At 41.6% G+C, this 24281-nt stretch overlaps 1 protein-coding gene across 1 annotated transcript in view; it reads right to left on the bottom strand.

Moving 5' to 3' along the window:
- DISC1 (DISC1 scaffold protein) overlaps positions 1-24281 on the bottom strand; it is a 311403-nt gene that overhangs the window by 257059 nt on the left and 30063 nt on the right. The window contains 2 exon segments of the mRNA XM_067535895.1: positions 12367-12436; positions 17438-18480. Of these exon segments, the coding sequence (XP_067391996.1) occupies positions 12367-12436; positions 17438-18480 (1113 nt within the window).

Genomic DNA, 24281 nt, shown 5'->3' on the forward strand with positions numbered 1-24281 from the left:
ATTTAAACTCTGGAATAGGCTTCCAAGGGAGGTCGTGGAGTCCCCCTCACTGGCAGCTTTTAAAAACAAGTTGGACAAATACCCATCAGGGTTGGTCTAGGGTTACTTGGTCCTCCCACAGCACAAGGGGCTGTACTTGATGACTTCTCAAGGTCCCTTCCAGTCCTACATTCCTCTGATTCTATAACACTGCCCAAGTATTTTACAGCTACTGCCTGCTTGATGTCCCATCCAGACAGGTTAATACTGAACTGGATGCTTGAAAGATTTGGACACACACAGCTGCAGCCATGTTTCAGGCCCTTCAGTAGCTTCTGAGGAGATGTCAGGACATCGAGCTCACCATGAAATTCCAGACCCAAGAACCATAGTTAAACCAGCTCTATGGTACAGAAATGGAACCCGGGCGCTGAGGAAGGTTGAAGAACACTGGATTGATGTTTCAGATTCTCCTTGTCTTCGTTAGCTGCTCCATATCAAGTGGCAGGACAAGATCAGAAATGAAATTATTTTAAGCTGAACCCAGCAACCACCTACACATCAGCACTGATTTGAGGTTCGGCAGCTTTTCTGGTATGGACATATTATTAAAATGGAAAACCAATGAACTCCAAAGTGTGTGTACCAAGGAATGTGGATGTGCAGCTGACTATCACATGGCCATCAAAAGCTTCAGTAGTGTAACAATATTGCCAGTGATGAATATAAACTGAATATACAGCCAGGACACTTCACAAGACCACATCTCTTTGGGATTTGCCATGATAATGATTATTATAATCCTATCAGGCAGGTAGGTAATGGACTAAAAGTGGGATTAGGAGCTTTTCACCTTTAAGTCATTACTGGTTCAAATGCTGTCCAGACTGACAGCCACATAGTCAGTACCATCTGGATGACTCCTTAGCACCATACATTAAAAAAAAAAGAACTGGTGGCCCCATTCCAACTGTTAGTTAACTAAAACCATCCCCAGTGTTTGCAATGTGGCATCCTAGTTAGTAGTCTCAGCAGGAAGGTGACAGGCTGACTGGATATGGATACTGAAGTTCCATCTCTCCTGTAGAACTGGTCTCTCAAAAGGAGGCCAATCTCTGGAATAGGGTTGAAAAGTTTACATGGCTGCTACTTGTGCTGCATCTGTCTAGTGGACAGCATAGTTCAGTCTCTAGTACATACTTTTGATGAGCACTAAAGTATTTTTAATCACCCCTATTGATCTAAGTGTGGTTTACAAACTGAAAAATGTGCGGCTCCTTCCTTTTCAAAGTCACTTATGTTTTTTAAAGAAAAACAGGTAAGCAAGATCCATGCAGGTTCTCTAAAGAAAGAGCAGATCTAACTGGCAAATTATAGAAATAGAGAAAGAAAAGTGAAGAAAGAAAAGACCATCAAAGAAAGTTTGCCTAGCTGATTACAGAAAACATCTCCAAGTTGCCTTACAGCCCACAGTATAAAGCACTGCTTAACATACCTGAAAATCTTACAGAGCACAAAGTCCTTTTTGTCTCTCACATCTAAAGACAAATGGCTCTCAACCTGCTACTTCAGTATTAAGCCACATGATCCCAAGATTATCTGTTTCTATCTTGTGCTAGGTGGATGTCTGTCCCTTCTATGTCACAAGCCCCTTACTTAATCACCTCGTTTAACTGGACATTTTATGCTAAAGAGGACCTTTTTCATTTTCAAACATATATGGATATTTTAAAAAGATATTACCCCAAAACCAGTTTAATCAGACTCCTATATCCTCCCATCCTGAAACAGGCATGGACCCCAGGCCATATATTCTTCAAAAGCCCATTTCCAAACTAGTCCTCTCAAGTGCATATTCCCTACTGTCATCCCATCTCCTCCCCCCCCTCCCCCCAATTTTTCCTTCACTTTGACAGCCAACTGAAACGAACACCTTGCAAACAAGCCTTTGTTAATAGGACATCAGACAATCCCTTTAGTAAACCAATACATAAAATGTGGATTTTGCTCACCCTCAGCTGTAAACACTTCTGTCAACAAAAATTACATACCTTACGTTCAAACTAGCTCATATGTTTAGTACAAAACTGTGACTCATATATACAGATGTAGGGATCTATTGCAACACCTTATCCAATTTAAACTACAGGGTGTGGCAAGGCACCCCCTCGGTCTTGCCGGGTTGGGGCTGCCTCCTCTGGCAAAACGGGCCTGGGGTAAATCTGCCCCACCCTGGACGATTCTTTTGCTTGTCCCTTCAGCGCCTCTGTCTTAGAGTGTTCAGGGTGAGCCTTGGTTTGGGCCTGTGGAATGTCCCTCCGACACACCGGGAGGGCAGGGGATGGTGAGCCGGTACATCTATAGCACCCAGATCCCAGGGGAGTACCTTTCCTTAGCTCCTTCGATGGGCCTGCAATCATGGTGGTGCAGCCCTGGCGGTCAGGGCAGTATCAGCCCTTCCCCCAAGCTGATGCCTGGGTTTTTCCCTTTGCTGCTCCTCCTGTAGGGAGAAGAGCTCTCTTCCTACTGCCACCAGCTTTCTGGCAGCTTGTCTCTCTCCCCCCTCCTCTCTAGCAGAGGCAGAGGTTTTAACAGGCCTGGAGTAGCCTTTGATTGGACTCAGGTGCCTCTCATTGACCTGAGGTAACCTCCTCCCAGCTTGCAAGAAAAAGGGCCTTCAGCATTCTAGGGCTGACATACCTGCCTTCAACTTTATCACAAGGGAGAATTTTAGTAAGGCGGAATGTAATTATCTCAATAGTAACCTGGCCAGGAGATTGGCCTCTCTGCTCTTGCAAAAAGTGCCATTAGAATTTATTTGCTCAAGACCTCCATTTTAAATCTCCTCTACCAGGGAATATCGTACTGCTGAAAGCGCTGTCTAACACCATACCATGGCATTGTTTCAGTGCTGCTGCATAAGAAAGAGTAGCAGCTATTTAATAAGCAACATATCTTTTTTCAATACATATGCATTCCTTGGACTGGAATCTTTCATGTACTGACCCTACCAGTCAAAGGGTGGTTAGTCCTTTAAGGGCAGCTGGGACCAACCTCATAAGGAGAAGAAAACAGACAGACTCTCCCTGACTTCCACGCAGATGGTCTGTAGAAGTAGATAGGCTCTTGCAGAAGTCCTCAAGTTAGAGAGAAAGGACATGACTGATATATTGAACTATATGTTAAATAGTTTTATTCTGAATAAATTAAACTGAAGCCCTGTGTGCCGTTCTGTTCAGGACACCCAGAACTGTAGGCCACTGTGTTACCCCTCTGCCTTAGCAAAAGCGAGCTTTACTGGAGACTAGACTGTGTCAACGCCCTGTCACACCCATCTGTCTGTCTCCCTCAGCAAACTCCTTGAGACTCTGCCAATCGAAACCTTGCCCTGCAGTAACAATCAGTGAATTCCAGTGCCCAAGTTCCCCAGAGCCGTCTCCCTGCAGTGTCTAGTCTCTCTCACTGGACGTTCATAGAAATTATTAAATCTGCTGCCTCCAGTGAGACAGTGCACACACCAGCCTGTTAGGTTAGCTGAGGACTCACTTTATACTTCACTATAATAGCACTGAGATTGTTTATAGTAAAACTAAGAATACGTTTATTAACAAAGAACAAAGATTTACCCAATACTAAGCAGGAGAAAAAGAGATAGGTATGGTCATAAACAAAACAAAACACGCTTCTTCTAGTGACTAAACTTAATTTTAGCAAATTACATCTTTGTCTAAAACAGCTTCTTACTTACAGCAAGTTATCAGCAACTCCTGCCCATCAAGCCAAAAGGATACAACTTTAACAGGCTCAGAGGGTGCTGTTCCCTATGTCCCCAAGCGATAGATTTTGCTCCCCCTCATATTTTCCAAAGTTCACTGTCTTTGTCTCAAGAGCTTCCTGAGGATGCAGACTCAGACCCCAAGTGGACTCACTAAACTCTCTCCTTTGTTGCCTGTTAGTTTGATTGCTCTGCTTACCCTACATTTTAAGTGTACTTTCAAAGTCCTCCAACTGTAATCAAGCCACTCAGACAGGTGAGTCCGAATTTCTTTGTCTAGCATAGGCCTGGCTTATGCACTGCCTCCCAGACACATTTTAAGCACACTCTTGGAACGCAACCGGCACACACATCACACAATAATTTTCAGGACCAGCGTGTCATCAGTTTACATGACACCTTTTAGATACATCTGACAACAGTGTGTTGGGGGTAGTGAGTGTGTCAGGCCTGATATGAGTTCCAGTATTGAGGGCCCTCTCCCAGCTGACACTGAGAGGCTCTTAGATTCACACCCTTAAGAAAAAAGACTGGAATAATGTGGCTGGACAGTGTTCTTTGGTGCACTGGCCAGTGAGAGCTCAGCAGCTTATACTATCAAGCCTTGTTAATTTATGAGTATTGACTGTATTCGTAGTACAAGCTAAACTAGCTGCAGGCTCCATAGGTTAATATGTACAAAAATACCTTCTATTTATACTTGAGGAGGTGGGGTAGGCTTTGTCCTGACAAACGTTGCATATTCTCTACATTCAATCGGCACAACTGATTTGTGAAGAATTGTTCTATTCTGTTAGACTATCTGCTTTAGAGAATCCAGACTCCCAACAGAACCTAGTTCTGCAGGGTAAGTCAGCATTTCTTGTCAGTTTCAAGCAGGAAGTCTGTGTGTTCTCATTCCTGCATGGATAAGATTTAATTATGTAACTATTTGTATGTTGTTCTGTTCCTTTTGAAGTCACTACCGGCTGCACAAGCTGCTGTGAGTAGAGTTCAGCAGCAGATTTGACTCTGGAACTTCATGTCACTCCGTCTACCCCCAGCACCTGGTGCCAATGCAAGTAATGAAAATTACTCCGGGAGCTCTCAGGAGCCAATAAAGGAAAAGAAAAGGCTTTGTAAATGTTTAGACATGCAATCATGCCAAAGAAAAAGGCCTATACTGCTACCATTGCAAGCCCAACTCCCATAGACACAAAAATATGCTGCTTTTTCTTTTTTTTTTTTTTTCTTTTTTTTCCTTTTTTAATTCAGCAGCATGTTTAACCTTGGAGCTGTCAAGCTCCATCATGAATAATGAGCCATGAAAACACTCCAAGCGATCCTTGGAGAACAGGCCAATTGCTACTATATGCTATGTAAGGCAAAATGCTGTTATCACATTCCCAGGGCATTATACCTGCTTGGAAAAAATACAGTAATGTGGCCATCAAGAGGAGATGGTAAGTAAATACAGAAACAAATGAGAAATATCAGATTTTACCACATAGACTGTAAAGCAGGTAATAAAAGGTGTAATAAATCCTAACACGTTACATTTTATATTGAAAATTAAACAGGCAGCAGGGTGATCCATCTAACTGAATATGCATTCGACATGGAAATACCACAGGGGGGGCGGGAGGAGAGTATCTGTGTACAAAACACGTCTATGTACAAAGGAAGGTACACTATGTAAAAAGGCTTGGCATTACTATGCATATAAATAGCACTGTGCTTGCTTAGAACCTTTATGTTTATTGAAAATAAGATATTCACAACTACTGTTTCAAATTGATGGAGGATTGTGTCTGCACAAACATCCATTAAGTCAGTGTGAGTTTCTTGGCTATAACACCATCTACTGCTTTGAATATTTAGGGTTTATTGTTCATTTCCACTTTCATGTATCTAGAGGGAATCAAGGACAAGCTCTTTTCCTTTGTTAACACCACTAACAATATATGTTTTTATAGTCCTTTTCTGTCTGTGGTAATAGTAGTAGATAAAAAACACAAACAAGAATAGAGTGCATTACTTCATCTCCCAGCAGCATAAATTTCATTCAATTTCCATTTTAATTTCCATAATTTTTCAAAACTATAGTGATTAAAGGGGAGGGGAATTAGAAAAGAGGAGAGGTGTCAAAAGCAAGATTTTGCTATTATTTGGTCCTTCAGTCTCATTTTAGCATTTTTCTATATAATTCAATTAATGTACTTGTTTCCTCAAATAACTTCTGCTCATTTTTAAAAATAAAGGTTGATTTTTTTCTGTTCCATATACAAAAACTGTAGGTTTTCCTTGGTTATCACTATATTGTCTTATTTACAGAAGAAAAAACTGCATGATTCTAAAGCCCAGAGTACAGACCTACAGAATTCCTTTAGAATTCCTCCTGTACGGTAGGGGATTTCTTATCCATTGTATTCTTTTTAAATCCCTTCCTACAGGATGAGAGGAATTTTAAAGGACAAGCACCATAAATTTTTGCAATAGTCTATTACAGCAGCTGAAGAGGATTCAATAATCCTAAAACTACTGATAACATCTGCAGCTATGCAAACTGTAACAATTACGGCAGTAATCAAATTTCATATTTCAAGATGTAAGTGATCACCTGCCCACATTCTTCATCCCCCGCCATATGGCACTCCACAAAAAGCTGACTAACTGCATTACACCACAGTTTCCCCTTCCTTTGAAACATCCCCAGACTAGATGAATGAGTGGCCGATCCCTGTATGTCAAATGCTACCATAGCTGTTTAATACAGCTTGAATGGCAGTTCTGCTTTTGAATAGAAAAGTCACCAAATCACAAAGAAAACCCTAGAATCCCACAAATATATTTTTCTTATTAATACATAGTATACCTTCAAAGCACTGTACGTGTTAATGTTTCAGTTTTTCTCCCTTTCATATCTATATGCCCATTTGCACATCACATTTTTAGTCATAGACATTCAATATTGCCATCCATGGCTTGCAATATGCACGAAAAAAATTAGATTTCAGAAATTTTTAACTGAAATTGGCACTAAATGAATCTGTAGGCTCTTTGATATGGTTTAAAACTCAACTTTTCACCAGGTATGACATTGCTAGTCTCAGTAGGATACAAAGTAGTTTCTAAAAGCAAAACTGAAAGAATCCCACCACACAAAGAGAAAGAGAGGTCACAGTTATAATTCTTCTTGCTGCCCCATACTTTCTTGATCAGAGTCTTTCCCTCGAGATGAGCAATGTGCATTTCACAAAGAAAAAACTAGAGAAGTCAGCTCAAATGTTAGGAAAATAATTGAAAGTAGTCATAAAAAGTGGCTGAAAATTTCATCAAAAGAGGAACAAAGATCTACAAGAGATAAGAGGGCAAGCACTCACAAATTAGGAAGTGCTAGGATTAAGTATGCATAGGCATGCATTTTGATATAGGTAAACTTTTAAAAAACACTTAAGTGATTTAGGAGTAAGTTCCATTTTCAAAAGTAATTTAGGCACTGAAAAGCCTAAGTCTGATTGAAAGTCAATGAGATTTAGGTTCATAAATGTCTAAGTCACTAAATCACTTTTGAATATGGAATAGGAGTTCTGAAAATTTTACCCACAAACTTCAATGACATGATCACATTTTTTCCACAATGCCCGTTCCTCATTCATTGCACAGAATGGACAGTAAATGAGGCAAGGTTCTGAAGCGAAGGAAACTGTGGTTTGCAGAACCCCTGCCTCAACTGCAAGGCTCAACTGCAGCAGAAGTTGGTAAGTGGGTAATAAATTAAACGGGTGACTGCAGGCAGAGGAATGATAGTCTTGTGTTTCAGGCACTGGCTAAGACCCCAAAGAACAGGATTCTGCCTGCCACATGTTTCCTACATGATGTCAGACAAGTCATTTATATCAGACTTTTCAGAGCTGGCCACTAATTGTATATTTCTCATTTTTTGGGTGGCAAACTTGACACACTTATGGCATGATTTTCAGGCGCACTGAGCATTCAGCTCCAGTTAAAGTCAATGGGAACTGCAGATGCTCAGTACCTCTGAAAAACCAGGCCCCTGGTGCATCTACCTGGGCACTGAGTCACTGAGATAGAAAATTATTGGACACTTTTTGGAGTTTTCAGTGCTCCATCTGTAAAATGGGAATGATAATATTTCCCTACCTCACCAGAGTGTTACGAAGACAAATTCATTAATATTTGTGAGGTATTCTGATAATACAGTGATTCATTAAATGAAAAAAATCCTATAAGGGAATAAAATATTCCATATTCAGTGCAGCGTTTGGATGCTATATGGTAAAAAAGGCATACATTGAGTAAGGAGGAGTAAAAAATACTGAACACCTGCTTCATCCACTGAACACTTTACATCCTGTGCTCTGATTGAGAGAGAGATTTTGTGGCAAAAAATGGTATGTGAAGGCGGTATCATAAGGCACATGATACACAAGGGGAGAGGATCAAAACTGCATGGGAATATTATTTCCTAATTTTTTAGTGCTTGATTTGGGAACTTTATGCTAACATAGCTTTTTTTGTATACAAGTTTCTTAGATTTTTTTTTAAAAGAAAAATTAAAAAAAAAAATCTGCAACATGCAACCACCACCACATCAGCAGGTTTTGAACCTGTGACCCTCAAACCCACAGCACAGATTACTAACACTTGTGTTAAGGAAAAATCTATAGCAGTAATAGACATCTTCTATATGGAGCAGCCACTAGGGGGGACATGATACACTTTTCAAGTGGGTTACAAAATGAATTGCTAGATAGCAGAAGAATATTGGGAATGAAGAGTCCTGGATTCTTTTCGTAGCTTGGGGAGGGGAGTGTAGTTTAGTAGTTAGATCACTAGCTATGAACAACATAATCAAGTGCATTACATAGACTTGACATTAATTCTGAAATGCAATGTAAATAAGACTTGAGTCTGATATGTTAGAGACTGAAATTCACGTTCCCAACTCTGCTGCAAGGAATCTTGTGCAACCTCTCAGTTACTTCATCTGTAAAGGAATAACGCTTCCCTTCATCTATAGAATGAGGCCTTGCTCGGTAACAAAGGTTGGGATGTGCAATTACTTCTTAGAATCAGGCAGAGGCAGGACTTGAACTCACGGTCTCCTGTTTACCAATCCAGGGCATATTTCCCTAACAGCGTATTTGGATGAGGAAGAACAAGCAAGCGAATTGGCTGGCTTGCGCAAAAAGCTTCGCACGGTTTGGGAGCATGTACAGTGCAGATAAAATGCTATAGAAAATTAAGTAGCAAGTGCTGAACAAGCTCTACTGAACAGGCGCAAATGAGGACTTTCACAGCTTAGTCAACTCTGGACCCAATTTCTTAGGGACATAAAAAAGGCACCCTCTTTACCCAAAACTATCACCCTGTCAAATATCAAGTCCCCCTCTTTAAACCTTGTAAGTGAAAAGAAAAGAACTGACAAGTTACCTGACACTACCCTCTGCCTACTACAGCCGAGTGAAAGCTCAGCTACCATTCAGGTTCAGACCAGCTTCTGTTTAAAGCTCAACTCTTCTAAGTGCTCTAAAACCTATGTGGTTACGCACAGCCTTGACATTTGGTGTGCATTTCGGGGGCGCAGTGGTCTGTTAGTGATATACATTTCGGGCCATTTGACAAGGGTTTTTTTTTGAGACATAGCATGAAAAATAAAAAATTTTAAAAAGCTGTTTTTAAGTTGACAGATTCTGGCAACTTCTTGCCAGAGAGACAGAGATCAAATCAGGGCTCATATCACACCAGGGTGTCCAATGCTCAAGCATCACCCCAGCAGAGTGCATGGCCCTTTGTGGGAAATCAAATTAAAACATTATTTCAAAAAGTTTGCTTAGGCATGAGAACAGGCTTGTGAACGTCATCTCACACAGAATAAATTACACTGAGCATGGATGGATTGAGAAGTTAACAGGAGTGTTAGCCTTCAAAGTTTCACACCAGCTAGATAGCTCAAGGAGATAAACTGAAACCGCTGGAACCTGACCCAGTCAGTCTCAGGCAGAATGTAGGCAGAATGTTCTAAAAGGCTGGATGTTCTAAAACATAGGCAGAATGTATGTTTCTGTAGGCAGAATGTAGGCAGAATGTTCTACCTGTAGGCAGAATGTTCTAAAAGGCTGGATGGCATATTGCTAAAATCTGTCTGTGTCAGAGGTTTGTTTGGTTTTTTGTTGGTTGGTTTTTTTTGGGGGGGGAAGCACGGATTTAATCAAAATACTTTTGTAAAAAAAATAAGACACATGAATGCTTTCTGGCAGGAGATGATTGGAGGTAAACGGGGGAAAAGGGATGTGGGGCTTCATCAAGAGGAGGGGGACAGATGGGGATGGATGATAGGGGAAGGACATTGGGAAAGTGAATGGGGGTGAGTGGCAGAGGGATTGGACCTTTCTCCCTTCCCCCGATGGGAGCTGAAATCCAGGAGGCCTTGCCTCTCCAGGGGTGTCTGAGCCCCAGTCTCTGCCCAGCTGTGCGCGTGCCAAGATCTAGGGGTAGTATGCAGCCCTCCATTAAGTTGCTGCTTATGATACATGTGCGTAGCAGCATAGGGCAGGAGACAGCAAGGAGCAACTTCTTATATGTTGATGGCATCTGCAGTGCCAACTAATGGCTTAACGGGATAGGCAGGGAAGCTGGAAATGTTAATGGGAGATTGTAGGGAATGGTGTGGCAGTGGGGTGAAGAGGACGACCACCAATTTTCTCTCATATGCTTAAATCTAGTCTAACAACCTTGGAATTAAACTGTCCAGGTTTAGGGACACAGATGATGTATGAGATTTTTCTCACCAGCCCTGTTAGCGACTACAGATTGGAAACCGTTCAAAGCATGACCATTATCCCCCATTCTACTGTAACAAAATGTACGGGGTGGGGTGGGGGTGGAGAGCACGGAGGAATCACATAGCAACCATGTAGCCTAGTGCAAAGACCACTGGACTGAGACTGTTCCTAACTCTGCCCCTGGCCTGCTGAGCGATCATGGGCAAGTCACTTCACCTCTGTTTCCCATCTGTAAATGGGGATAACGATGTAAAGTTCTTTAAGATCTAGTGATGAAAAGCGCTATATAAAAGCTAGATCTTTTGATTATTACCTAGCCACAGGAGCATATCTGCTGCAACCCTAAGTGAGAACTACAACTGCCTTAATGAGCACTTACATGCTTGCTGGTCAGAGTCTCTTTTGGTCTACAAAACTAGGAAATTCAGTGGCAAAAAACACAGAGTTCAGGTTGCCTGGCGACAGCTCACGCCCCTCCAGAAAATCAATTTCAGCCAAACTCAAACTTCTGAAATCCAGACAATACCGAGGTAAGGTAAAGACGCCCTGCAGCCTTCACTTGGCCTTCTTTGAGCAATGCCCCGCAATGCCCATTGTAATGGACAGGCATTACCGACACGTGCCCTACTCTCAAACACTGAACCGACTCCCCCAAGAACATACCATACCTCTACAATTTAACATCCACTTCACACCCTTGTACAGCCCCTTCACACTTGCATACAGGATACCAACTCAGTCTATACTTTGCCCTATCTTTCATTAAAGCCACAGACAGCTCTCATCTCCCAGCTCACTACTGACAATACCCATGGCATGAAGAATCCAGTGCTCTGCTACTTACTCAGCCTACACAATTCCATACTGAAATGATGCCTCCTGTTGCTGCAAGGTACATCTGCACCTCTTTTCTTTGAGAACACACGTAAGGGGACTCAGACCCAGATCTCCTCATATCACAAACACAGCTCTTCCAAGCTGCTCCAACTTATTCCTCCACCGTTTGATACAGCTACGCCAACCATGGGGCATGTAGGGGGAGTGATGCAAATAATTCCCAGTTGGCTATTGCCAGCTTCACATGGGGCAGAGTTAAGGTTGCTTGAGCACTTGCTTTCACTCTGTATTTCCTGATTTTCAAACGTTTGAGTTTTGCTGAACTCTGTGTTCTGGAAGGGCATGAGCTATCTATTACTGGCCAACCTGTGTTAAAGTTTTTTCATTTAATGATACATGCACATGTACGCACGTGTATATACACATTATACAATATTCATAAAGCACTTACACTGGCAAGCGTTACTTAAATATAGACTATTCACCAGCAGCTGCATCTTTCCATAAACAATAACCACGCATACGGCAATCCTCCAGCTATGTGAGTTTGATTCCATTTGGTGGATATCCAGCTTGTCCTTCAAGCTGGCACAATTCACATTTATAAGAGCTGTTGTTGCAACTTGTGTTCTATGTTGCTGAGCTCACTTCTTTTATTTATGGTCTCCATTGTACTGCAGTGACTGATTGTGAACAAAAAATTCTGCTTTATCAGCAATCAGTGCCCTCCTTGCCTTGATGGTGGATACTTGCATTGTGAGGTGGCTCATTACAATAAACTATTGCATTGCTGCTCGTGCTACTGATCTGCTTCTTACTTTAATTTCTATACCCCATTGTACTGCATAATAAGCAATACAACCACAAGCTTACTGAACTTTTGTCTCCATTAGCAGGCCACAGTAGTGTAGCAACTGTAAAACAAAATTACAAAGGGAAAGAAAACAGACTAAAACAGGTATGAAAATAATAATGAAAACGTCTCACCTTTATCATAGTCATCTTCCTCTATTGCTTTTTCTTGAAGCCTCTGAAGCCTTAACATTAAGGTTTTTATCTGCATCAATACAAAAACAGAAGTTTAACTACATCAATGGGTACTCGTGAGTGGGTTTTGGTATTTTTAACTTCTACAACATAGGTCTGTTTGGGCCTAATTTTTAAGCCCCACCTGGACCCGAACCAGACCCAAGCCCACCTCCTGACCCACCCCAACCCCACCCCAGGAAGCTTGAGTTGTTTTTCAGCTTGACACCAACTCTTTTCCCTGACCCTGAAACACAGGTCACTGCCACTGCCTCCTTCCTGTGTGGTCAGCGCAGCAGCGGAATCTCATGTATCCCACACCTGATAGCCACCGCCCCTCGTGTGCGCTGCATAGAGGCACTGCAACTCCTTTGCTCACTTGCTCCACAGCACACGCAGAGCAGCTAGGTGGCGAAGGCTGGCAGGAGCAAGGCACACAACCGCTGAGGCACCATTCCCACAAGCAGAAGAAGAGCTAATCGGCGCCCGGCAGGATTGAGTTGTTTTCAACCTGACCCTGACAGCTGGAGTCAGGTCTCACTGAGTTTGGGCTGGGCTGCAGGGCTCTACTTTACAACACATGTACATTATATGATCATTGTATCACCAGTAAGATAAGTTCAGGTGAGCCAAGTACACCACTCATTAAGTGGGCAGACCTATTCTGAAGTAAGTGGAATTGCAGCCTGTGACAGAGCACTGGGAACCAGCAGCTGAGTCAGATCTCTGATTACTTAAACCCCAATTAACTCCCCCCCCAGGGTGGACCTGACCCTGCTGATTGAGCAGACTAGAATGGGCTGGGGGGAGGACTAAGGCACTAATTAGCTCATTAACGCAGCAGGTAGAAGGTGACACAGAAAGTACTGGGGAGAGAGGCAGGCTAGTGGAGCCAGAACCAAGGCAGCTCTCTGATTGGAGAGATCTCTTTCCTTTCCTCTTCTTGGCAGAGGGCTTAGGAGAAACTAATGCTATAAATGCAGTGGAGGATGAATCAGTAAAGTGGTGGGAAGAGCAATATAAATAAACTACACGATGGTTGTTTAACAACTGAATACTCCGGGATGGAGGGGGGGGGGGGGAACCGTGGCTGCATGCGGCTCCTTTACAGTGAAAGTGGGGCTCACAGAGCCCCCTACGGCCTCCTCCCCCATTCTCCACCTACCAGACGGGTGGGGAGCTTGGAGCTTCTGCCCTGTGGCAGGGTGGTGGGGCTAGAGGATTCTGCCCAGCAGGGAAGAGGGGGGTCAGTACATTTAGCCACCCCTGGAATAGTCCATGCAGACAGAGCAAAAGACAGGGGGCGGGACCTTGCCCTGTCACACAGCCACTTACGGCAGGCGCGGTGTTAGCCCAAATAGCTGTAGAACAACGTAAAAGATACATTGAAAAGGCATTTCTTAAATAGCAAATGAGATCTGATGTTGTGGGGAACCTTTGCACCCTATTTATTTCTTCAGATTTTTTAAAACAACTATAGGCTACTTTCATAATTAGCCCTGTGACAGGGTGTACAAAGCCTGCACCAGGCAAGAAGGGGCTAAAAGAGCAGCTTTGGGCGCAGACAGTCTCACCTCGCCAGACATGCAAAGCATGCCAGTCTTGGAGAAGGTGCCACCTTAAAAAGGGAAAAGATCAGTTCGGAAGGCCCCGGCCTGGGGAGACGGCCAGATCTCTCACCTTCAGCTCCCAGAGAGGGGCACAACAGAGAACCAAGCTACCTTTGGTTGCCTGTGGGCACAGAGCAGTAGGACAGATTGCTGGAGGATCCTGGTAGAACAGAAAAGTTGGCACCGCTCTTTATTTCTGTTAATTTAGTTTCCTTTGGTTTGCTACCTTGAGGACTGAAACTGGGGACTTGATCCCAGGGCAGATATCCCTCCCCACCAAGAATACAAGCTCCCTGCATAGAAGGTGGGCTGATATCAGAAGTAGCCTAGAAAAGACGCAGGAAGTCTGACCAAATAGACCACAACCACTTGCTATAAGGGCCCCAAGAGTAAAGGCGAGGGGACTAGATACAGCCTCACCAAGAGAACAAGCTGGAGACACAAGAGACCAGAAAAACTATTGGGCCTGGACCAGGGCTGTCAACCTGGGACTAATGGGTGAAAACTCTTGGTTACCTCAGAAGGGGTGAAACCAAAAGCGACCCAGCCGGAGGGCCTAATCACGAGGCAAAAGGGGATCATCAACGGACCTGGCTGGCACAAATATATAGCAAAGACCCTGCAATGCCACAGCTAGCCACAAGACAGCGCACTGGCTGATGAGTCAGTTTACCACAAGCCCCTATTTCTATGTACACAAGTTTGAATGCACAATTTTCTGGCCAGGCAATTTTTTGCACACTTGTTTGCACATTAATGCAAGAATTTAAAATGCAAACCCCATTTGTTCCTGTAAATCAACACAAATAGAACATAAAAGAGTTTGGGGCACATAAACTATATGATATGAATACACAAGTATTAGTATGGAAAAATAGTGTGTGTCACACTGAGGCTGGAGTGAAGTTTTTTTAAGATGTGGTTTTTAGAGATTTGACTGCTCCACAACATTCATACCTGGATTTTCAACAGGTCTTTCGTATGGCAATGGTACAGAATCACAGAAAGTCAACCCTTCATACTTAAAGTACTTCTATTGGAAGACAATACAGCTTTATTCTGAAAGCTACTATGCGTCTCTGCTTCACTTTAGAGCTTCTGCCTAGAAACTTCTCCAGCCCCTTTCTTAGCTGGCTTCCTGCTACAGCCTTAAAGGCTAGGTCTACGATCGGAACTTTTGATGGTATAGGAATATCAGTCAGGAGTGTCATTTTTATGACATTTTTATTACCTTAGAAAAAGCCTTAGCACAGACACTGTTCTACTGGTATAAAAGTGCCTTTGCCAGTATGTTGTATTTCACTCAGGGAACCGCTGTAAGCTATCCTGGCTAATATAAGCTGTGTCTACACTAGGAGGGTTTGCTGGCAAACCTTTTCTAATGTAGACATGGCCAAAGACATGGTACATAATCTCACAACTGGGAGCGTTTGGACGGAGAATTTTCCAACCTCTGAGTAGGTCCATATATGCAAATAAGATTTCTCAAATAAAACTGCATTCCCTAGTGAAGATCCTGAAGTGCTAGAACTGAAACCTAAAAAGGGTAAGCCAATGAAAAACTAAAATAATGGGAGTAAAACACGACCAAACAAAAATCAAATGAACTGTCAATTCTGGATCGTCTACATCCTGAATAGCATAGATGAAGGTAGACCACTAAGACGACAGTGACAAGTGTCAAGCTAGGAAAGAATCAATGCATACACTAAACTTAATGTATTTGTTACGTAATTAACCTATGCAACCCTCCAAATGAGAACATGCACATAAGACAGGCCCTGCAGGTCTCTCCCACAACAAAAAAACCAAAATTCCTCCATTGAGAAGATCCCCACCTCCAACCTTGGTTGGGTTTTTTGGGTCTGTTTTATGGTTGGTGAGGAATGAGTAATGTATTTGTTGGGGATCCTCTGAACACCTAATTGTTATCTGTTTAGAATGCTGTCAAAATATGAAACAAGATAAACTAGAGAAGCTTGTAGTGAGTTGTTTTGTTTTGCTTTGAGCTTTTTTGTCTGATTGGTTTTGGGGGGAAGAGAGGGTAAGTGACATACTTTTTTCATTGTACATAACAAGATGGTGTTCAATTCAATATACCAAAAGTAAAGCAATGATTTTTTTAATACATGATGTCCTTGATATTATGAAGTCCAAATCAAAAGCAGCACAAGTTGACTTGTGACACTGTGCCTTAAATTTAGAGAACCAAGATGTGGTTTACAACCTCAGGATTATCAAATACTCTGTCAAATATCAAATCAAGTGCTCAGGTTGACAAGGTTTGAGGACATCTGTTTGAGGAGAAATTTTATTTAAAGAAAAAATTTAATGTCAGCAGTTTTAGTAATGTCAAGTCTCATTTTCTCAACTATAGTCACTTTCACACGAATGTTCTTTTCTAAAAACTAAAATACTTTGATTTGTTAACATTGTAATTCCAGGGTGCAACAGATAAAAATGTGATCTGTTAACAAAATAAAAGTGCAAAGGAATCTCTGCATTTTGGATACAAATTAATAATTATCCACTAGAATTTTAATCATGTATATAGAAGACAATAAAATAGTCCTTTTTAGTCACAACATTTACTAGGAGAGAAGGTTATTTTATATATTGATTATGCTTAATATCATTTTACATTTACAGGCACTTATCCCAAAATACTACAGACTACAGCCACACTGTTGTTCCATGCCTGAAACCAAAGTAATTGTTCCTAGTGAGCACATATGGAAGCTGCAAAAGCAGCATTACTGTGAACCTGACTTCTGGCCATCTTCAGTCCCACATGTAATCCCCTATACAAAATTAATCTAGCAGGAAGTTGTGAGACTAGGTCAGGCAACATATGTATTAAAGTGAGTTGACCATATCCCTTGACTTCTAAGCCTTGTTCCAAAACGCCCCTCCAGAGTGCTAGACAGGGAAGACCTACAGAGCAATGCCTATGTGGATGGAGAGATTCTTCAAACCTGGAACCACCAATAACCCCCATGTTGGCCTCTGGTTTCACATGCATAACCCATGCCAGAATCTGGCCCCTCACATGCATATACCAGTCACTTTATCCACCAACAAAATACAGCCATTTCTGGAAGGAAGTGGCAGTTGTTTAATATAGAAACAATATAGCTTATTAAGAAAGGAAATGAAGATTACTGTATTCTGCTGAAATTGCAATTTTGACCATTACGAGAAAGATTATAATTGGTTATTTTAAGAAGGAAATTGAGAAGTGGAAACACAGAGTAGTGGTTCTCTCTCATTTCTAACCAAACACTACGTTGCTGTAAATCCATATAAAGAAATGCCACAAAGCCACAAGTCAGTCATTTCCGCCTTCTGCAGCAGCCCAGTGATTGATTTGTCTACAAATCCCTAGCACCAAACGAACATGAACAAACAGTGTGATTACCAACCTTTAATGTACTACGGTTGCCAACCAAGCAGTCCAATAGCACCGGTTCATATTTCTTCATCAGGGTGTCCCAGTTGTGATCACTAACAGTAAAGCTACTTTCATAGCCTGAGGTAACAGAAGAACCAGCAGATGCTGCATCTGAAGAATCTGTGGAACATGAAAATGCTGCATCTGTATCCGAAAGAGATACTGCCTTGCAATCCTGCAATTTATCATTTACTATGGTCTCTCTTGCACACTGATAATCCTCCCCATGCCTACAAATGCAAGGTGAAGTCCCAGAGTCTTTATGTGAACTTCTTAGTCTCTCCCTCGGTTCATGTAAATTAACATAGTCTGTTTGTCCTGCTGCACTTGTTTGCAGAATGTGTTCGGTTTCCCTGCCATCTGACTGGCCTTCAGTGTCACTTTTTTCAAAAGCTGAGTTCAATGAGAGCTGTATGAAGCTGAAACTTGAATTAAAACTATCCCGAGTACTGGAAGAGTAAGAAGTGACTTCTTTGTTTTTATATTCACAGTTATTGTTCACTTCTTCCTGATCCAAAGTGTACATTTTCTGTGACTCCTTTACTCTAGCACCGTGGATTGTTTCCCACGTAGTTGCTAGTAGATTAGTCTGCCATGTATTTGAACTGCACACAGGTGAGAAGTCTCCTTTACACGTGACAGCTGCAGGACAAACCGGCAGAATTAAATTTTCTGACTGCTGAATCCTGTGATCTGACAGATTTCTGAGGCTTCCTGTCATATTTCCAGCAGTGGTTGATGCTGTTACGTCATTGGTGGTAACTACAGTGCGGTTTACAGATGAAGCACAATGTAAGAATTCAAAGTCGTTTTTGCATAGTCTGTGCAGAGAGCAGTTCTTGAAGTCTTCACAATGCTTTCTGTCATGCTCAAGCCCCTTTGGGTTGAATGGTTTGCAGTCAGCAGGAGGCGGAAATTCTATCTGTTGCCGAGCTTCTTGTCTCATGTATCCTGGTCTCTTTGCCAGCTTCTTTTTATGAAAAGAGACTGCAGGCAGTGAATGACCCTGACCATCTGAAAAAATAAAGAAAATGTATTTAAAATGTTTGTGTAATTTGTCTAGGTTTAACATACTGTAGCATCTGAAACTAATTACCTCAGAACATTCAGACAGAACACTGATTTATTTTTAAACACAAAGAGATCGACTATACTGTAGATTGGGTATCTGAAGGGGAAAAGTGTGTTGTTATTATTCTGTTGGCCTAGCATCAGCTCTCTGCTCTGGGGTGATTTGCATATGTATATGTACAAACAGGCAACTGAATGCTCAAACTACACATCTGCACGTCTTGTAGAGCAGTGGCTCTCAACCTTTCCAGACTATTGTACTCCTTTCAAGAGTCTGGTTTGTCTTGTGTACCCCCCAGATTTCATCTCACTTAAAAACTACTTGCTTACAAAATCACATATAGAAATACAAAAAAGTGTCACAGCACACTACTACTGAAAATTGCTTACTTTCTCATTTTTACCATAGAATTATAAAATAAATCAATTAGAATATAAATATTGTACTTACATTTTGGTGTATAGTATATAGAACAATACAAACAAGTCATTGTTGGTATAAAATTGTAGTTTATATTGAATTCACTAGTGCTTTTTATGTAGCCTGTTGTAAAACTAGGCAAACATCTAGACGAGTTGATGTACCCCCTGGAAGACCTCTGCATACCCCCAGGAATATGCATACCCCTCCCTGGTTGAGAACCACTATGGCGCAGCACTAAGCTCACATTTTCAAAAGAACATAAATCTGAACATATAAAACAGATACTTGCAAAGCAATTTTGCATTTTACATGCACCTTTTGCTCTCACTCAGCTGCTTGTGTTCACATGCATATTTTACCAATTATAACTTGGGCATCTATTTTTAAATTTCCTCCCTGAAAATTCAAGCAGATATTATTACATCGTGGCATGTTTAAACATTATTCTATAGTGAAAAATTCTAAAATCTAATTTTACTTATAGTTAAAAATGTAGATGATATTATATGCACCAAAAATAAAGATGACACTCTATGCACCTTTTCATTTTAAATAAAATCAGGTGCATTGAAGTAGGAAAAAATTCACCATTTGGGGTCTACATTTTTTTTTAGTTTTTGTGTGTATTCAGTGCTTCTGAGAGGTAGAGACGGACTGTGCAAAAAATCAGATACAGAACAAGCAGTGGCAATGAAAGCTTCCCATCCACTATTTCTTTATGTATTACAGCTATAGGCTAGAGTGGCCTCTCTTCCAGAATACCTTTTCAAAAAACTCTGCTCATTGCTTGGATTATGATCTTGGGCACAGCACAGCATTGATCTATGTTCTTGGGCACCATTCATTAAAATACACTGATTGACTGATTACTACTGACACCTGACCTTCTCAGGTCACAAGAGCCACTAGAATAAGGCGAGCTTGGGCTCTGATCTCAAGATGCTGGAGATTTCAGATAAAGGATCTTTTGGACAGTTTAACAATATAAAGTTAGCGAGACCATCCACATCCTAACACAGAGTATTGGCTATCTGGATCTAATCATAATCCTGTACATTTCTGTAACCTAACTTTTACTGTAATGAATTCACGGAAAAACATACAGCAACTTCACCAATCTCCAACTGAAATCTCATATACACTTCACTTGAACACTAATATGAAAGTATACTAAATTATAAATATATAAATATTATCAATAAAGCATGAAAAGTATAATATCTAAAGCTTTCTGGTAGACTTATCCAAAAGCTTACTCTAGCTTCTAACTGTGCTTCTTGAAATAGCTTAGTTGAAGGTTATCTTAATCATTCTGCACAAGCTACAAGTATCTTACCATGGGATTGTGGTTCAATGTCCACATTTCACCTCAGAATACTATAAATTAGATTGATTAACTCAATTTTAGTCATGTCTACATTTTCCTCTTCCCAGTAGAAAGAATCATAGACATCAGCAATGAAAAAGGCAAAGGTCATGCAGTCAATCACTTTGCCTCTTTAGGAAATAGTGAAATATTCTATTTGCTGTCATATAGCAAAAAATGATGACCTAATGGAATCTGCTCTAGAAGTAAGAAGGCAAACTAGAAATGAAGAAATGTTCTTTAGAATTTAGGAAAGGTTTTCTATTTTAAACATTTGAAATGGAGACTAATAGACAGTAAAAATCTGTCTCTATCAAGATAATCCAGGAAAAGGTCAGTCAATTCTAAAACTAATTATTTCCTTTAGAAAAAGAGATGAGAACCTCAAATGTTATGTCTGGGCAAACTATATTTAAAGTCTGGAAGAAAGTATTTTCCAAAATAGTTTATAACATAGGTTACTCCAAAGTCTGGGCACAGGCCTTGTCTATACAAAAAAGTTTCACTGGTTTATCTAAAACCAATTTAAAACTGCTCTAATTAAACCAGTACAAACCCCAAATATAGACACTTAAATCTGTTTAAACTTTTGACTTAAGCTAGACTGATATAAAGCAAGATTTAAACTGAGTTAAGTCTGTCTACATAAAGGATTTGTATCAATTTAACTAGATCAATTTTTAAATCTATTTTAGTTAAACAGTACCATTTTCTAATATACACAAGATTTCAGTTGAAGAGGAAAATCAGCTATAAATACAGATCAGCAGATAAAGCTCATACTACAAGTTAAAGAGTTAGGGCTGGTCTACACAACAGTTAGGCCAACGTAAGCCACCTTGCGTCAAACTCATTCTCTGTGTGTCTAAACTTACATTTGTCTCCCATTGATATAAGATCTCCTTTATGATGACTTACTAACATTACCTACCTGAGCAGCATTGAGCCACAGTCACTATAATGAGGTCAACGTAGCACAAATGTAGACAGAGTGTTGATATAGGTAACGCAAACTGTCTTCCAGCAGTACTCCCACCATGCCCGACACTGACTGTTCTGGTTACAATTTCTCCACTGCCCGGGCTCATGGACACAGGAAAGCACCCCACCCCTTTAAAGCCTGCCGATTTTTTTATGTGCCTTTTCCTGATTGTCCATCTTAGCGAGCACACCAAGCAGCTCTTCACTGTTGTGTGCAACTGCCCAACTGCCCATGCCAACTACACACGCAACACACACTCCAGCATGGAGTAGACAAGAGATATCGGATCTCCTGGACCTGTGTGTGGGGAGAAGTGGCTGTGCAAGCATAGCTATAGACCAGCTGTAGAAACATGGGCATTTTTGAGCAGATTGCACAGGGATTCAGGAGAAGGGGCATAATGCTGTATGATTGAAGATATAAATGGTTATCATTGATATTACCACTGTTATACAACTGCAACAAATCTTCTACAAAGTGGATCCTGTACAACAGTGTTTCTCAACTGGTGTTCCGCGGAACCCCAGACCGTTAGGGTTCCGCGAGAAAGTGACATTGCGCCGCCAAGAGCAGCTGTTCTCCGCGCCGCCGAAAAAGGGAAGATGTCCCTGATATTTTGGTGGAGGGTATCGAGTATGTGTGTAATTTCCCCGCGGAGCCTAAAGGGTTCCACGGGGAAATTTAATTGAGAAATGCTGACCTGTATATAATTTGCTTATTTCGACATTTTTTTTTGCCCCATATGTAAAAATGCTGTTAAGAGTTTGGGGGGTTCCGCAATTATTTATCAAGTTCAAAAGGGTTCCGTGGCCAAATTTAATTGAGAAACACTGCTGTACAATGTCAATGAAAAAGTTACAATCTATCAAGTATGATTATCCTGGTAAAATCCACGTATCATCTTTGTAGCTAAAGTTATGAATATTGGCTATGTATTTATATCTCAAATGTGTTTGTTCTTGGGGAGACACATTTATATCCCATCTAGCCAGCCCAGTGTTGATGAACCATTCAGGTGGTGATGGGCCATTAAGGGAAATCAGATACTCAACAGCGCTTCCTGAGGACACCTCAGATAGCAAGGAGCCAGTGACAACCCCTGTGATTCAGCAAAACATGTAAGAGCATGTGATGAGGCCATGTGATCTCAGACTCCATCTTTATCAGTAACTTTCCATACACATGGGCTGTGGGTTTTGTTTGGGACAGTAAATTTCGATGCCCATGGCAGAGGATATAAAAGACACCTGAGACATCTCCATTTTGTCTTCATTTCCTGCTTCATTTCTCTGGACTGGATTTCTAACAAGGAAGCTTTGAACAAAGACAGATGATCCCCAATCTGTTTGGGTGATTCCAGAGAGACTTTTTACAAGGCAGCAGACTATTCCATTACTGCTACGATCCTGATCTACGAACACTGAAAATCACTTGTATGTATATGATTCTTTAGTCATTCAGTAACTCTCTTCTTTTCTTTTACAATAAATCTTTAGTTCGTTTACTAAGGACTGGCTGGCAGCATGATATTTGGGTAAAATCTCAGATTCATATTGACCTGGGAGTAAATGTCTGATCCTTTTAGATTAGTAGAACCTCACAGATGGTGAAATGGGTTTTCAATAACGTCTCACTGCATTAGACTAGTTTGTCAGGATGGGAACTAAGGGCTGGAATGCCAAAGGGGATTGGGTTTAGCTTCTTGTTAACCAGTGTGTTGATACAGAAGCTCTTGTGATACAAATCTGGTGAATCTAATAATAAAATAAATAACCGATTTTTAGAGATTGCCTGCCCTGTTTCTTGCAGTCTGCCCTGTGTGTGGCATTCTCAATGTGGTCCATCCCAGGCATCCAGTCACAAGGGGTGTGACAGGGACCAGCAGCAGCGCCATGTGAAAGCAAAGGAATTGTGGCAGACATACCAGAAGGCCAGGGAAGCCAGCAGTTGATCTGATGCCAAGACACAGACCTGCCACTTTTACAAAGAGCTTCATGCCATACTTGGAAAAGACCTCACCACCACCCCATGGATGCCTCCAAGGAGCCCGAGTCACACGCCCCGGTGCAAACAGCGAGGATGATGAGAAAGTGGAGGAGGAAGAGGAGAATGATGGCGGGCATGCGACTGAGGGAAAGGGGGTCCAGCTACAGTGCAAGCCAGGACCTGTTTGAGACTACACTGCAGTCCAGTCAGTCCCAGAGATCGACCTCAGGCAAGACTGATGCAGGGGAAGGAACCTTGTGTAAGTGTGTAAATACATTTCCCTTTACAGTGATGGCGCCCCCAACTTAGCTATCAACTTTTCATTAATTTACTCTTACTAGAAGAGATAGTGGCACAACAAAGAGAGGTAGAGTTATCTGCTTTTCATTCCCCTACAGAACTAGACAGGGGAGGCCATGCGGAGCAGTTTGTTTATGGAGATACGGATGTCCCTTGAATCCTCCTGAGAGATCTGGATGAAACGTTCATGGAGGTACCCTGCAATCCCTTCCCAAAGGTTTCTAGGGATGGCAGGCTTCCACAGTAGGACATTTTCCCACGCCAGTCAGCAGTAACTTTGGTAGTCACCATTATAGTAAAGAGGCTAGCAGCCTATGGATCCAGACGGCTTTGAGACACCAGCAGCAGCTGTGTCTGTCACCCTCAGGAGTGAGAGATCAGCTAAAACCACCACCCCTGGTGGAGAATGGATATTAGAATGGATTTTAAGTGTCAGGCTGAACTTTATGAACATAACATTGGATAGGGGTGATATATGTGCACCCCATCTCACATACCAGGCTTTTAACTAGGCCCAATACAGGTTAGAGGGCTTCCCAAATATAACCAATAACCCAGAGTAGACCCCTTGACCTACCCCGAGGAATCAGTTCACTTTTGAGTCCTCTAACCCTCCCCACCTCCTCCATGAGCAGATATGGAGGTAAGAAAGCCCCAAGGAGGACCTTGGTCTGCAAAGGCTTCAG

The sequence above is a fragment of the Emydura macquarii genome, unplaced genomic scaffold (assembly GCF_026122565.2).
Source record: "Emydura macquarii macquarii isolate MOO-44397 ecotype Brisbane River unplaced genomic scaffold, CSIRO-AGI_Emac_v2 contig_3517, whole genome shotgun sequence".
In the NCBI taxonomy this organism is placed as follows: domain Eukaryota; kingdom Metazoa; phylum Chordata; order Testudines; family Chelidae; genus Emydura; species Emydura macquarii.